The sequence below is a fragment of the Meleagris gallopavo genome, chromosome 2, assembly GCF_000146605.3.
Source record: "Meleagris gallopavo isolate NT-WF06-2002-E0010 breed Aviagen turkey brand Nicholas breeding stock chromosome 2, Turkey_5.1, whole genome shotgun sequence".
Taxonomy (NCBI): Eukaryota; Metazoa; Chordata; class Aves; order Galliformes; family Phasianidae; genus Meleagris; species Meleagris gallopavo.
The window spans coordinates 81384225-81398101 of record NC_015012.2 but is presented as its reverse complement, the minus strand read 5'-3'; the positions used below and the strand labels follow the sequence as shown (position 1 = coordinate 81398101).

The 13877-nt window shown below is 36.9% G+C and overlaps 1 protein-coding gene across 1 annotated transcript in view; it reads left to right on the top strand.

Annotated features, from left to right (window-relative positions):
• Positions 1–13877, top strand: part of SMAP1 (small ArfGAP 1) — a 92997-nt gene that overhangs the window by 41045 nt on the left and 38075 nt on the right. The window contains exons 5-6 of the mRNA XM_019613173.2: positions 4671–4748; positions 8159–8239. Coding sequence (XP_019468718.1) covers positions 4671–4748; positions 8159–8239 — 159 coding nt within the window. The remainder of the gene's footprint in view (positions 1–4670; positions 4749–8158; positions 8240–13877) is intronic.

Here is a 13877-nt window from a genome sequence, read left to right as displayed (position 1 = left end):
CCTGATCCAGGTTTATAAATATCTGAGGTGTGGCGGCCATAGTGGTGAGGCCAGTCTCTTTTCAGTGGTACGTGGAGACAGGACGAGGGGAAACGGACATAAGCTGCAGCATAGGAAGTTTCGCACGAATGTGCGTAAGAACTTCTTTACGGTGAGGGTGACGGAGCACTGGAACAGGCTGTCCAGGGAGGTTGTGGAGTCTCCTTCTCTGGAGATATTCAAGTCTCGCCTGGACGCCTACCTGTGCGACCTGGTGTAGGGAACCTGCTTTGGCAGGGGGGTTGGTCTCAATGATCTCTAGAGGTCCCTTCCAACCCCTACAATTTTGTGATTCTGTGAAGTGTGTGGTCTTGCTACTTAGGGAAATGATTTAGCGTGCACTGTGGTTGGACTAGATGATCTTACAAGTCTTTTCCAAACTTGGTGATTTTATGGTTGTTGCCTACTATCAAATATGTTATTAAAAAGTTAACTGCAATGAAATCATTTATTGGTTTTTGTGTATGTTCTCTGATAACTTCATTTAGTGGTTCTTTTAACCTTACTTTTCACAGAAATAGTATCTGGTGAATAGACTGCATCAAAGCCATTGGGCCAAATGACGTTTCTATGGATGTTTCTACATTAACAAGTAAAATAGCATGTATCTGGATAGCATCATTGCAAAGAACTAACATGGTTTAGTGGGGAAATATTGGTGGTGGGTGGATGGTTGGATTAGATGATCTTGGAGATCTTTCCAACCTTGGTTGTTCTGTGATTCTGTGATCTCCCGGTAAGGAGGCCGGAGAATTGGAAAAATGTTATAAGCTTGCAGATCCGTTCTTTTTATTTTATGAACTAGAGTCTCTTATAGATCATAGGTGAAAATGAAGTCTTACATAACATGTATGTGTATAGCATGTATTCTCTTGTTCTGCACTGAATATCAATGCTTTTAAAGTCTGCATTGAGTTTCATTGTGCAAAATATCATTTTTGCTGTATCAGCTTTCCTAAAACAAATAAGGCAGAGAGATTAAAAAGTTGCTAAAATCAGATGACTACAAGTTTTTTGGTCTCAAACTCGATGGAAAATTTATGATCTTAAGAGTATAAATACAGAGACTTTCAAGAGCTCTGTACTTTGTTTCCTCTTTTAGCCAACTCTGAATTCAGTTCTTAATTAAAAGTCCCAACTATTCTTCGATTAAAAACTAAATGAAATATTCAGATGATACTTGTCTGTTCACAATACATTTTTAATGCACGCAAACACATTAGCTTTATTCTTAGCAGCCTGTATGGATGGTTGTAGGGGTTGCCATTGGTTTTGCCGTTTGCTTTGAAGTGCCAGTAATCAGCTTTTGTTCATAGCATCCCAGACCACTGTGGTAGCATATGTTGTTGGAGTGTATCATTTTGTGCTTCTTGATTTGAATTCTGGAAAATGGCTAGAAACTACTTGCTTTTTTTGGTATAGAAATCTAGATAGATTTGTTGTTTTATACTTGTGGTCACAAAGGGGAGAGTTTTGGATTCTTTGTCTTTGATAGCTTTGGTGGCAGATCTCCCCCCCGTCATCTACTTGTCCAAATGTCTTGTTCTATTAGATCTAAATTAAATGAATACAAATATATTTTCTACCTCTCCTGCTGTCTGCTCTTCAGACTTCATTACTGGTGTCAGTATTAGCCTGTATTTTAAAATAACTTTCTTTTTGGAGTTTAAGAACTGGAAATCAGAAAAGTAGTAACAAGTATTGCTTATGGAATAGTAGTTGTGCAAAGCAGATTGTTTTTGCTGCTCAAAAGAGGGGATGTCTGCTTGCGGTCAACAGCATTTTCAGGTCCTTAAACTTGCTCTCAGGACTGGAGTTGATCTTCCTGATGCTTCTGATCAGTCTTACAGAAGCAAATCAGTGTCAAGAAAGGCTGATAAATACTGAATGGAAAACACATGTATTACTTTGTGAGGGGATTACGTAGTGTTCCTTTTCAATGACCTCAGTCTATTAAAAACGTTTTCTGTTTATTATTAAAAACCTTGGTTGGTAATCCTGAGTGGTGATCAGCTATAAACACTTAATGTGCATTTTGTGGCTTTCAATTCATGAAAGGCAGGCTCACCAGCATGGAATGCAGCATGTTTTGGTACTGGGTGTGTGTACCTGTCCCAAGTGGCTGGGCCTGGGAGTTAGCTTCAACCTTGGTGCTCCCACTGCTGACTGCCCAACAGTATTGTTACAGAGATAGAAGTAGGTCACTGAGCATATGCTTTCTCAGTTGCCATTTGTTAGTCAAATGAGATTCATTAGCTTGCCAGCAAACTGGGACAGTTTTATGAGCTACCTTATCATGGTAATAATTTTAAAAACGAAGATTAAGCAAAACTATAAGAGCAACGCACAGCTTGTCAGCAACTGCTCCTTATCAGTATTTTATTTCTTCTGTCTTATGTGACCTATAGGGGCCCAGACTGTTTCAACAGTGGAGATGGCATGGAGAAGCTATTAATGCTAAGTTTGAATGATCAGTCTGTCTTTTTGCAGCTAAGTCATCAGGATAGTGTCGGTGCTGCTTAAGGATGATTTATGCTATTAAAGATTATTAGTGTGGTTTTTGCTACACATCGTATTGGCAAAGTGTGCTCCACTTTGGAAAGAGAAAAACATGTCACAACCTTTCAAAGTAATAGTTGGGGGACAGCTGGATGGAAAATAAAAGCTGTGATGTTTATTAAATTCTGGTATGTAGACCTGACACAATGAAACACCAGAGTATGGACAAGGACCATAAGAGCTGGAACTACTGGGAATTAATGCTAGCTGGTTTGCTCTGCCTCTATGTAAGGCTTCTCTGCATCCGTGGCTGACTGGACAGCTTTGAGTTCAGGAGCTGGCTTGCTCAGTGCCAGCTGGGAGCAGATGTCCCTGAGACACATTCCCAGTGGCAAGTAATTCTCCAGGCTTCTCTGGTAGCCTGATCAACTTCGCAATGGACTGTATCAGTCTGTCTTTTAATCCTGTTTTATGCTTAACTTTATCCAGCTACTCAATTTAACTTGATTGGATTTTTTTTTTTTCATTCAGATGTCCTTATCTGGTGCAGCAAAGAAGATAACAAATTTAACATGATGCAGTGAATGATAAAACTGTTCAGCAGCCCAAACTCCTGTCGTTACTTTCATTATATAAATGTAATCAGTTCTTTATACATTGTAATCTTCTCTTAGAAATTATATTCAGTCATGCACCTTTTGTGCTCCTGCTTAGTTGAATACTTGCATATGTCAGGCATGTGTTAAAGTTCTGGAGTTCAGCCTGAAGTGAATGCATTTCTGCTTTGTGTCTTCAAACCGTTAGTATTTTTTCTCACGTTGTACATCCTGTTCCATAGCACAGGCAGACTTGCAACTGCTTTTCCCTGCCTGTCTGCTTACAGCTTGTATGCTGCTTCTCTTGATTTGCAAAGCTACGATAATTTCAGGCCTTCATAAGGTTGCCTTATCCCGGCTTAGATATTCCCTTAATTTATGAAGATGATATGCAGATTGAGAAGGACTATTATACAGTATACCATATATATATAAGTAATTACTGAGTTTGTGGGGAAAAAAACTCATTATATACACTTTAAGAATATCCACCAATGATACTTGCGGGATTGGAAATATGGGGCATGAGGTAGGGTTTTTTTCTGTAGCTATTTTTCTTTAATTTCAGCAAAAACATGTCATCTGAATTGGCTATTTTGATCCAATGTAATGACCTGCTTTGCAGTAGCTTCCCTTACTTTAAGTTTTTATCACAGATAGTAGAGATGATACAAGACAAAACTTTATAGCTCTGAGGATCTACTACGTGTTTGCTGAAAGTAATTCAGTTGTATTTTTGTAGTAAGGATAACAAAAAGATAATGCTTCCATCAAAGTTATCAACTATTCATAAAGAAACAAGATGGACAGATGTATGGAAATACATTTAGCAAAATCCCATTTTTTTGAGCGAACTAGATCAATTATGCATTTTAGATAATTCTGGAAGTGATAACAGCAATCTTATGTACTGGTTCATAGAAGAGAAGCTTCACCTGACTAGAAGATCTGGAGCTCTACTTCTAGAATGCTGCTTTATGTATATGCTTCATAAACCCTAAGCTCCTCGCTCCTTTGGAGTGATCTTATAGGAACGGTTAATTAGAACTTCAATTAATGTATAACTCTGACTTATTTTGTATTGTTTTTACTAAAAATACTGTTGCAGTGAACAAGAACAAAGGCACTCTTCTCTCAACCTCCTATGGGGACAGTATGACTTTGTGCTTTGGGACATTAATATTTCAGTGGTCACATTGGAAAAAATGAAAAACGAATGAAACAGATCTATCTTTCTTAGGCCTGGTTTTTATCCAGGTTCATTTGCTTATATACTGTTCCAGAGAATTCTGTTTAGGTCTCTCATTCTTGCTTGACAGATTTCCGTTAGAATTCATGCAGATAAAACTTAAGAAATTAAATGCAAATACTTTGGCTACTCCTTTTGCTTTTTCTGTGTTGTGTGTTTTTTTTCTACACTTTAACAATTACTGAAAAAGAATAAAAATCACATCTTAGCTGCCTCTGCCCCTCTCCACTCCTTTTCCAATTTTTTCTTGCTTATTTTCCTTCTCATTTCTTTCCTGTTTTGCACAGATATCCTCTTCTGATACTGCTCAACCTTTGGCATCCTCTCCTTCTCTCCAGGCTGCTGCTGAGAAGAGCAAAGTGGAGGTATATCTTTCTGGTCTAACTTTTTTCAAATTATCCAATCTGCTGCTTTGCACGGCTGTTTGCATTGCTATAGGGTAATTTCACCAAGTTAACTGGAGAATTTGAACTGTTAATAATCATTCAGGCGTTCTCCTCCTTGCTTCCATGACTGGGTGCAAAGGAACTGATACAGTTGGTGTCTCAGAGCTGTGTGAAAACAATTCTTCATTCCAAATTAATGGGCATGAGTGATTTTGGCCTTTCTCTTCAGGAATAATTTTTGACATCTTTTCCATATTACTTGTTTCAGAATCATCAGTATTATTCCAGTCACTTACTTCAGTCTCCTTGGAAATAAGTATCACTAAATTAATTCTGTGTTTCTTTTAGCTCATACTGTTACAATATCCTTTCTAGCTGAGGCATGTGTACATGTACTGAATTTACATTTAATGTTTAGAAAGGCCTTCAAAAATTTTCACAAACAAGAAGAGGATGAGGCATATGAACTTCCAGTAGATGTTACAATGTGTAATAAGAATGGAACACTTTAAAATGCAAATGTTCAATATTAGGTTCTTTATGAACACTTCAAATTGAGACTGCATGCAACCTATGAAAAAGTTATTATCTAAACATAAATAATTTTTTTTTCTAGATATAGAGAATATGTCCAGACGTTATAAATTATTTTAGTTTAGCTATATTTAACATGATTTAAAATCTGAGTTAGTGTCATAGACTAGACCACAAGCCTTTGTGAATTTGATGTGCTTTTGAAGATGTAGCAGGAATCTCAACAGCTGCTCTATAATTAAATTCACCATTTATTTCTCAACCTTCTCATTTTGCATTCAAATTTTTCAATTCTGCTGTATAACTAGTATGCCAACAATTTTGGGGAAAAATGAAAGATTGTTGTTAGGAGTATAATTTCATTTAATGGTCTTGATAGTGCTTTTTGACTAATTTTGTAAAAAATGAAATGCTTGAGTTGAAGTTCTGGAATGAATACACCTTCTGAGAAGTGCTTTTATTTAGTCTGTATTCATTTTTATCTAAGGGAGCTGAAGCAGAAAGCTTGTATATTGAACTTGTGAAGTGTGAAGATGAAGGAGTTACAGGTTTTTAAGTCCGCATCAGAAAAGGAGTGAGTGAAAAAGTCTCTGGGAATTGAAAAAGATCCTTTTTCAAAAGATTCTTAGGATTTGGCTTTGCATCTCCACTCCAGTTTGGGGTTTGTTGAGAGGCATTTCTTGTTTGTACTTTGTCAGCTTTGTGGTGTGTTTGCTGTATGAAACTTACTGTATGCCCTCTTAAAGTCCAAAGAATTTAAATTTCCTGTTTTTTTTTTCCTCTAGAAGTGAGGTTTCTCTAGTAAAATACATTTAACAATTATATATGTCAAAGTCAAACTGGAGATCGAGAAATCTTGAAGATAATATGCAAAAACCTCTAATTCATTTGAGCGTAGCCTCGTGACCTAGCATTGTATCTGAGAAACAAGTGTACTGTTTTAACACTTAGAACAACCTTTTCCAGTGGAAGAGAAGACAGATAGTTGTGTAAGTCCTAGAAGAGAATCTGCAGGAGAAGAGATCGAGTGTGCTTAAATTATTCAACTTGAGAAAGTAGGGAGGGAGGAAAGGGGTAAACAACTTCTGGAAAAAGTATTCTCCAGCAGTGTATGTGTGCACAATACATGATTACAGTCATGTATTTGGGGAGTGTTTAGAATTCAAGTCGATATTAGAATTGGTGATACGATAATGAAAGAAGGGCTAAGCTTCATTTGAAAAGCATGGCTGTGCATTTGCAATCTTAGTTCAGTAAGCCTCCAAGGCTGCCTGCCATTGAGGGGAGTATTATCAATGGCTGCAATTCAGTGCTGTTTGTCTTGGTGCTGCAGTTGCTGTGAGGCCTCAGTTGATATCACCCTGTGGGAGAACTTGCACAGATTCTCTTCTCTCCTTTTTTCACATCCCTAACCTGGGTTGTAACTGTTTCATAGAGGAAGCTGAGAGGCAAACAGTGGCTCTTGATGCCTGAAGAGACCCCATCTTCTGTATGTTATGAGCAGGAGCTTGGAGGAGTGTTCTTTGGTCATGTTAGGCCTGTGTAGTTTTGAATTAATAAATGGGACACAATTTCTGTAGCATTGCTATGATTCTTTCAGAGGAAACGGCTCTCTTGTTTCCTTTCTAGGTCAGCCTATTGTTGTATGACTCACTGAGTCTTTCGTATGACCAAAGTCAACATTCCACATGCAAGAGTTTTATGTTTCTAACACTACTCAGTCGGCCTTTAAAAACTGGTAACTCTGCAGAAGGTGAAGGTTACATGCATGTTTCTTACAGTTCTTTGGTCAGGCTGGAAGCTGTATCAGTGAGAGAGTTTATCAGTCAGTGGATTACTCTCCACTCCTTCCGTGGCAGATGCCACAAATCCCCTTTCCTTTTACCCCTCACCACTTGATCTGTTGTTTACCCTTTGTCACCTTACTTAAATGACAGAACGAAAGAACTGCAAAGCTGAAACTGAAGGTTTCAGAACTTCTCTTTACAGCTCAGATCTTACGATGTCAAGTGTTGCTGAATCCAGCAAAACCTAAACTATGGTAGCTTTAGAAATTTTCTGATTGCCCCTCAAACCACATCAGCTCCTAACAACTTAATGACCTGCAGCAAGGAATTCCACAGCTTAGTTACAGCACGTGTAGAAAATAGTCTCCTTTTATTTTGAATCTTGTTCTATGCTGCCTTTGATAGCCTCTTATTATTGTACTGGAAGACAAGGAGTGATCCCTGACGTAGAAATTCAAGACGGTTTCTGTTTTGACCTTAGAAAGCAATGGATGATGCAAGGAAAACAGTTCTTTTGTGGTAATCTTTGATACTAGTCAAAGATGACACGCTTGTTTCTTTCTGTTCTTTGTGGGATTTCATTGTTGTTAAAGAGACGCTACTGAATATTAAGAGCGAGTGTCAAAACCAGAGTTCTTGTGGATCATGAGAAGACTTCAGAAGTTGGTGTAGAGCAGCTAGATCATATGATACGAACAAAATAAACTTCAGTAAGCTATTTTTGTGTGTCCTCACCTCAACTGTATTCTGTGTCCAGTTATAGATACTTTTTCTCTTCATGTCTTAGGAAAAAAACAACAATGATATGTCTTTCTTTCTGCTTGTAAGTGGAAATGCAGGTGAGAAGACAAAATAGTACTACTAAAAATATTAAATTTTATTTTGCAAATTTAAGAAAATACTATTTGAGCAAAACAGAACACTTCTGGAAGCAGTGTGGGTAGGAGCATAAGCTCTGAATTCAAAGGGACTAACTGAAGGTCTGTCTTCTGTGTGACTGGGCATTCAGTATGTTTGCAAATGCATTGTTATTGAGTATTAGCTAATGCTTTTATTTCTTTTCCTCAGAAGGAAAAAGAAAAAAAGAAAGAGGAGAAAAAGAGAGAGAGAGAAACAGAAAAAACATCGAAACAAGTAGCAGTTGAAAAGGTAAGAATATCTTTTTTTCACAGTTATTTAAAAGTGTAGTGTTGGTCATGTTCAAGAATTAAAAAAAAATGAAATTTGTAGCTGTGGGGAAAATAAAACACCCACAACCCAGATAATCCACAGAAATGGCTTACTTATTATGTGTGCTGTTATTTCTATATGAGGTTGCAGGAAGGTGAGTTTGGATTTGTTAAAATATAATCTCAGATGATTAAGGTTTTTAAGAGGTACCATTACCATTCTTACATAGAAAATTTTCAGCTTTATTGAGTGCCATATGATCATTTAGTGATAGCTTTCTTAAATGAATCCATTTTAAAAATAAGTGTTTAATCTATAGAGTTGAGTTAATAACTCCTATATGGATAACATGAAAATATTCAACTGGAACGTGTCACAAAATGTGACAGGCAAACCAGCTAAAGCTGCTTCTTTAAGCAGTTATATTAAAGTATAACAGCTTAAAGCAGCTTTAGCAACGTAGGAACATTTAAAATTTCATGTATACTGATCTATGATGCTTGTAGAGTTAATATTAAAGAGAAATGGAATGGATAATTTAAGTTATGCAGTAGTTTGTTCTAAGACAGGTGTCCTCTTGCCAATATGACTCCAATTATGTTTTTATATCAAGTATGTTCTTATCTGCATCGTAGTCCACAAAACACATTGGTGTCCCCATCTGTCGTTTAATTCCTCAATAATGTTCTGTTACAATTATGAGAAATATTGAATATTCATGTCCTGTGATTGCAGATGTATTTCTAGTTCAGTTTTCAAATTTCAGTTTTCTTTATTTTGCATAATAAAGAGATACAAAAATATATGCGATGTGGATGGGGAACAATAACCCTCCCCATTTTACAAGTTTTTTTTGTGTGTGTGGAATTGGAAAGCAGTTTTAGAATTACAGAGGCAACACTGTGATGACAATTTGGATTGCTTCAGTAACCTAGTGGAAAAAGGATATCCTTATACGTATGGTAAGAGGTCAAAGCATGTTTATTAGTGGTAAGATAAATATTAATATTCTTGATTATTGAAGCTCTGCAAGGGCACAGTTCTTTTACATCCAGCCAAATTAAATGTTGAGATCAAAACAATATAATACAGTTGTATAGGCTAAAAATGTTGCTGTAGTTTGTAAAGCCCAGAAGTCTGGGGTTGGCTGGGAGAAGAAAGGAGTTTTTATTGCAAGGGTGACTTCGACCTTGTCACATGGCTAGGACAACTTCACTGAGTGAGGAAAAGGGACTGCATTGCGCCATTATAGGTGAGCATCTACCCTAATGCTTGATCTAAAGCCCACACCAAATGTCTCTGATTAGACTTACATTTGAAATTTAATGCCAGTTAAATGATTGAGCAAGAAAGTGTTTTCATTTTAAATGCTTGTAGTACAAAATGCGTAATTCCATAAATACATCTGCACTAGATCACAGTGTTGTAACAGCTGGAGAATGTTTGAGCATGCAGCATATTTTATTTCATTATTAATACATCAGCACTGATTGCTCAAATGAGACTTGTCTGTGTGTCATCTTTTTTATTTAATATATTATTTTAGCTGGGGCTTTTCAAGGTTTTTGAAGGATTGCTGAAAATACACTACTTTTAGACACTACCTATGGACTTTAAAATCAGTCACTTTCTAGAATCCAAGTGAGACCTGTATTGAATTATTGTGTTTACATACAGTGATGTTCTTCTTAGTTTAACTAATAATGATGGACTTAACATCCTGGTAAAAACTGTCTGTAGGGTATCTTAAATATTGCATGTTGAATCAGTAGGTCAATGCTGGCATCTTGACCACAATACCATATTTCCAACACCGCAACAAGAAGCAGATGGTTATTTATCCCAGTATTGAGCATGCTGAAGAAGGAAACAGACTTTAAGGATTCTTCATATGTGAGGTCACTGCACCTTCACGCAGACGTAGTATATCAGCAGTGTAGACATTCCAGGCTTGAAAATTTATTAAAGATATGTAACCACACAATTGTCAGTTTTAAAGGAATTTTGTTTATTAAAGTAATTCAGTCAATGTTTTGTCCATCCTACAGAAGAGTCAACGAAGATGGAAAAGAAAAGCAGGCTTTAAACTAGCAAAAAGTTTAAAGTGAAGCTGTATAAAACTACATAGAACTTTAGCAAAGTCATGTATGAGTCTTACGTTCCCAATGCCTTCTATTTTATATCTTATTCTGAGCTTGTTAGCTTTTGAAGCAAAAGAAAGAAAAGTATATGAGAAAACCCAACAGCAAAATGTTCAAATTCAATACTTATATTCTAGTCTTTACTTCAAAGAACGAAATCTGCGCCTATGTTTGGCTAAGAGCCTTTCACTGGTGAATGGCTGATCTTTAACAAGCTGACTGTTTAGCCCTATTTATTTTGCATTTTCAAAGCTTATAACGTGTTTAGTAGAGTGCATTATTCAAACATTATGTTAGTATGTCAGGTGGTTATCGTATAAGTTGTTTGTTGGCTGGTGTGCTTTTATAAGTGAAAATGACAAAAAGGTATATTTTAATGGACTAAATGCCGATGGGCTTTTTAGTAAGAATCGTCATGTCCTTGAGGCAGTTCCCATGGGAATCAGATTTCAGGAAAGTTCTCGTTGGAGACAGCAATTTCAGATGCAGAATAGAGTTTCCACAAGGTCCAGGCAAAGTCTACTGCAGAACAGTGAGAAGTAAGGATACTTGCTTGGTCTCGGGTCTTCAGAGTTGTTCCACTTCCTGTGATTACAATTATGAATTACTGGGCAGTTTGTATTATAACAGGATCAGCTACAGATTGACGGTCAGCTACAGTGATTAATCTTTTATTGGGAGTAGCCAACAGTGTGGTGCTCCACATCAGATCCTGCAGTATTCTATAAAAATAGTGATATTGCTAAGCTACTTGCAGTTGTAAAGCTTTCTTTTTTTTCTTCTATTTGGGAGCTCATGGAATCTTATGGAATAGCACTGAAACTTCACTGCTATTAATTATAGCTTCTGGTGCTTTGTAAAGCGTGTTCCAGTGGTCTGTTTTGTTTTTCATGTTGGTAATGGGCTGACAGTGGTCAGATGAGACAGGGAGTTAGCCTTCTTGCGATGTAAGCGCTAATTTGATCCTGTACAGTAGTTAATATAGATCTCAGCTGATAAAACTGTTCCTACATATGTACAGCAAATTTCTTGTAACTTTTAGGTAAGAAAATATGTATTGAAGATTTCATTGATTCAGTAGTAGTTTGTGCCATTACAAGATGACATGTAAGAGTTGCCATAATATAACCAACTACCAGTTCAAACTATGGAGCATTCAGTGTCAATGTGCTTCAGTTTTTCCGGGAAAAACAGAATAATAATTGGAATACTAAATGCTCAGTGAGCACATAATTGTACATTAACATATCATGTCAGAAAACTAGAATTTCATCTTTCGTTTTAGACTTTCTACTGTGGGCTGAATATTCATAATAGGGCTGGTATGGTAATCTGTCAGGTTTCAGAGTTGTATTTTAAATTATAGCAAATTAACCAGCAAAATGAATGCATTTATTTCCTTGGATATCAGTACTACAGATTGTGGGGATTTGTTGCCTCTTTTAGGTTATCTGCACAAAGGTTTGAAAAACTACATTTCTTGAGAAACGCTTATGTAAACAGTTAAAATAGAATTCTTAGTGCCCTTTGGGAAGATGAAAGATGAAATGTGGGTGAACGTGAATCTGTTTACACTTCAAGCATTTTTTTACTTGAAGATGACACCTTCCCAGATCAAATTATCTTAATTTTCGATTAAATATTTTCATATTTTAAGCTAGTAATTGAGAGGTAGAGCCTCTAAAGCACAGAAGACTCTTACATAAGTTTAAAATAGGAAATTACAAGTGACTTGAAGTTCTTGTAAGCTTATAACTATTGACAGATCATATTAGTAGTCTGGCATGGGTGCCGCTTTTCCAGCACACTCATTTCATAAATTCAGATCCCGATTTTAGGTAAACGTTAAAGGGAAGTAATTGATCTGTATAAGAATGGACAAAGAACTGGAGCATGAGGAAAAAAGCTCTTGAACTAACATTTGTAAGGAATGGGGAAGTAAAATCTTCCATTTTGTATGAAAAAAGCAAATTCTCCTGAAGAATGCAATAATTAACTGCCTAGTAAGCATACAGGGACTTAAGCTACAAGAGGAATTCTCTTCAGGAATCTGCCAGCTTATTCTAGGAGCAGTTGACCTAGTGAGGTCTGGATTCTGCAGATATTCTTGCACTCTCTTTCTTTCCTTCACTGTCTCCTTGATCTTGCTCAGAATAAGTAAGACAACACCATGAGGATAAAAGGTTGCTTTGGTAATGGGAGGACGGTTGGACTAGATGATCTTGTAGGTCCTTTCCAACCTTGTGATTCTATGATTCTACAGTAGAATTACATGCTACGTTACTCTCAGTATTCAGTAACTCATATTTTCAAGGTCTTCCTTGGAAGGTCTTCAGGCACTCATCAATTTTCAGTTTGAAGTCTCTCATTAACATTTTCTGGAGTTGGCAGGGACCAAACTCTGGCATCTCCAGTGCACCAACAGCACTCATTAAGTGAAAGCCCTTGTCTCTGAGAAACCCAGGGTACTTCCTTGTGCCATTTCCACAATTACAGATCTTGTTTTCTTTTTTTTCCCTCATGCTTAAGATAACCTTACCTTTAGAGTTACTTTGAGAAAAGATTGCATGAAAACTGCTGGAACAATTACTAGACAGATTTTTACAACATGAAAACTGGCTCCAGAAAATTGGAGCAAAAGCCCAGGTAGTTTGCAACCAACTGAAATACAATTCTAGGGATGCAAAATGTGTTGACATGCAAAAATAAACAAGTGGGGCCACTCACATGCTTCATAATGCTTCTTAAGGGCCAACAGCAAGAGTAATAATGCAAGAGAAACTGTCATCCCATATAGGCAATTTTTAGATTTGTACACACAATTACAACTAAGATTTTAAATTTGCTAAAAAACAACCCTAAAATCTGATGCTTATAACCAGTTTGGGGGTAGGGGGAGGGGAAGCCTATTGTCTGCCGCCTCCTGTCTATTTCATTGATGATTACATGTGAAAATTATTAAATTCTTGGCAAGAAAAAATTGATAAAATTTCAATAACCATCTTAAAAGATTTATCACCCTGCCCACCTTTTCATCAGCTGCTGAGTAGTTGTTCTTTCTTATTAGTTCTTTGCATAGTGGAGGTTGGTGAACTTTCCCAAATCAGGCATGATTTTCTGTTTTCCTTTTCTGCTAAGGCTGATTGAACTGGTTCTTCATTCAAGGGCAAAGTGAAACACTGAACTCCTATTTATTTCTAGTATTTCTACTGAGAAAGACCTCTTACTCCTCAGGAAATTGAATGTGCTCAATTTACAGTCATTTGGCAGCTTTAAAAAGAACACGTAGCCTACATATTCTACTAGTGCATAAGGGAGCCAGCAAAACCTTACAGTAGTTTCTGGAATTCAAACTTAAGCTGTTCATTCCTTTTGTGTAGTGTCTGCTCCTTGCACAAAGGAGCACTCAGGTAAGTTGCTCCATGCAGTGTGCACCCTGTCAGTCTTATACCGGTTTTCCACCGAAGGAAAGGATG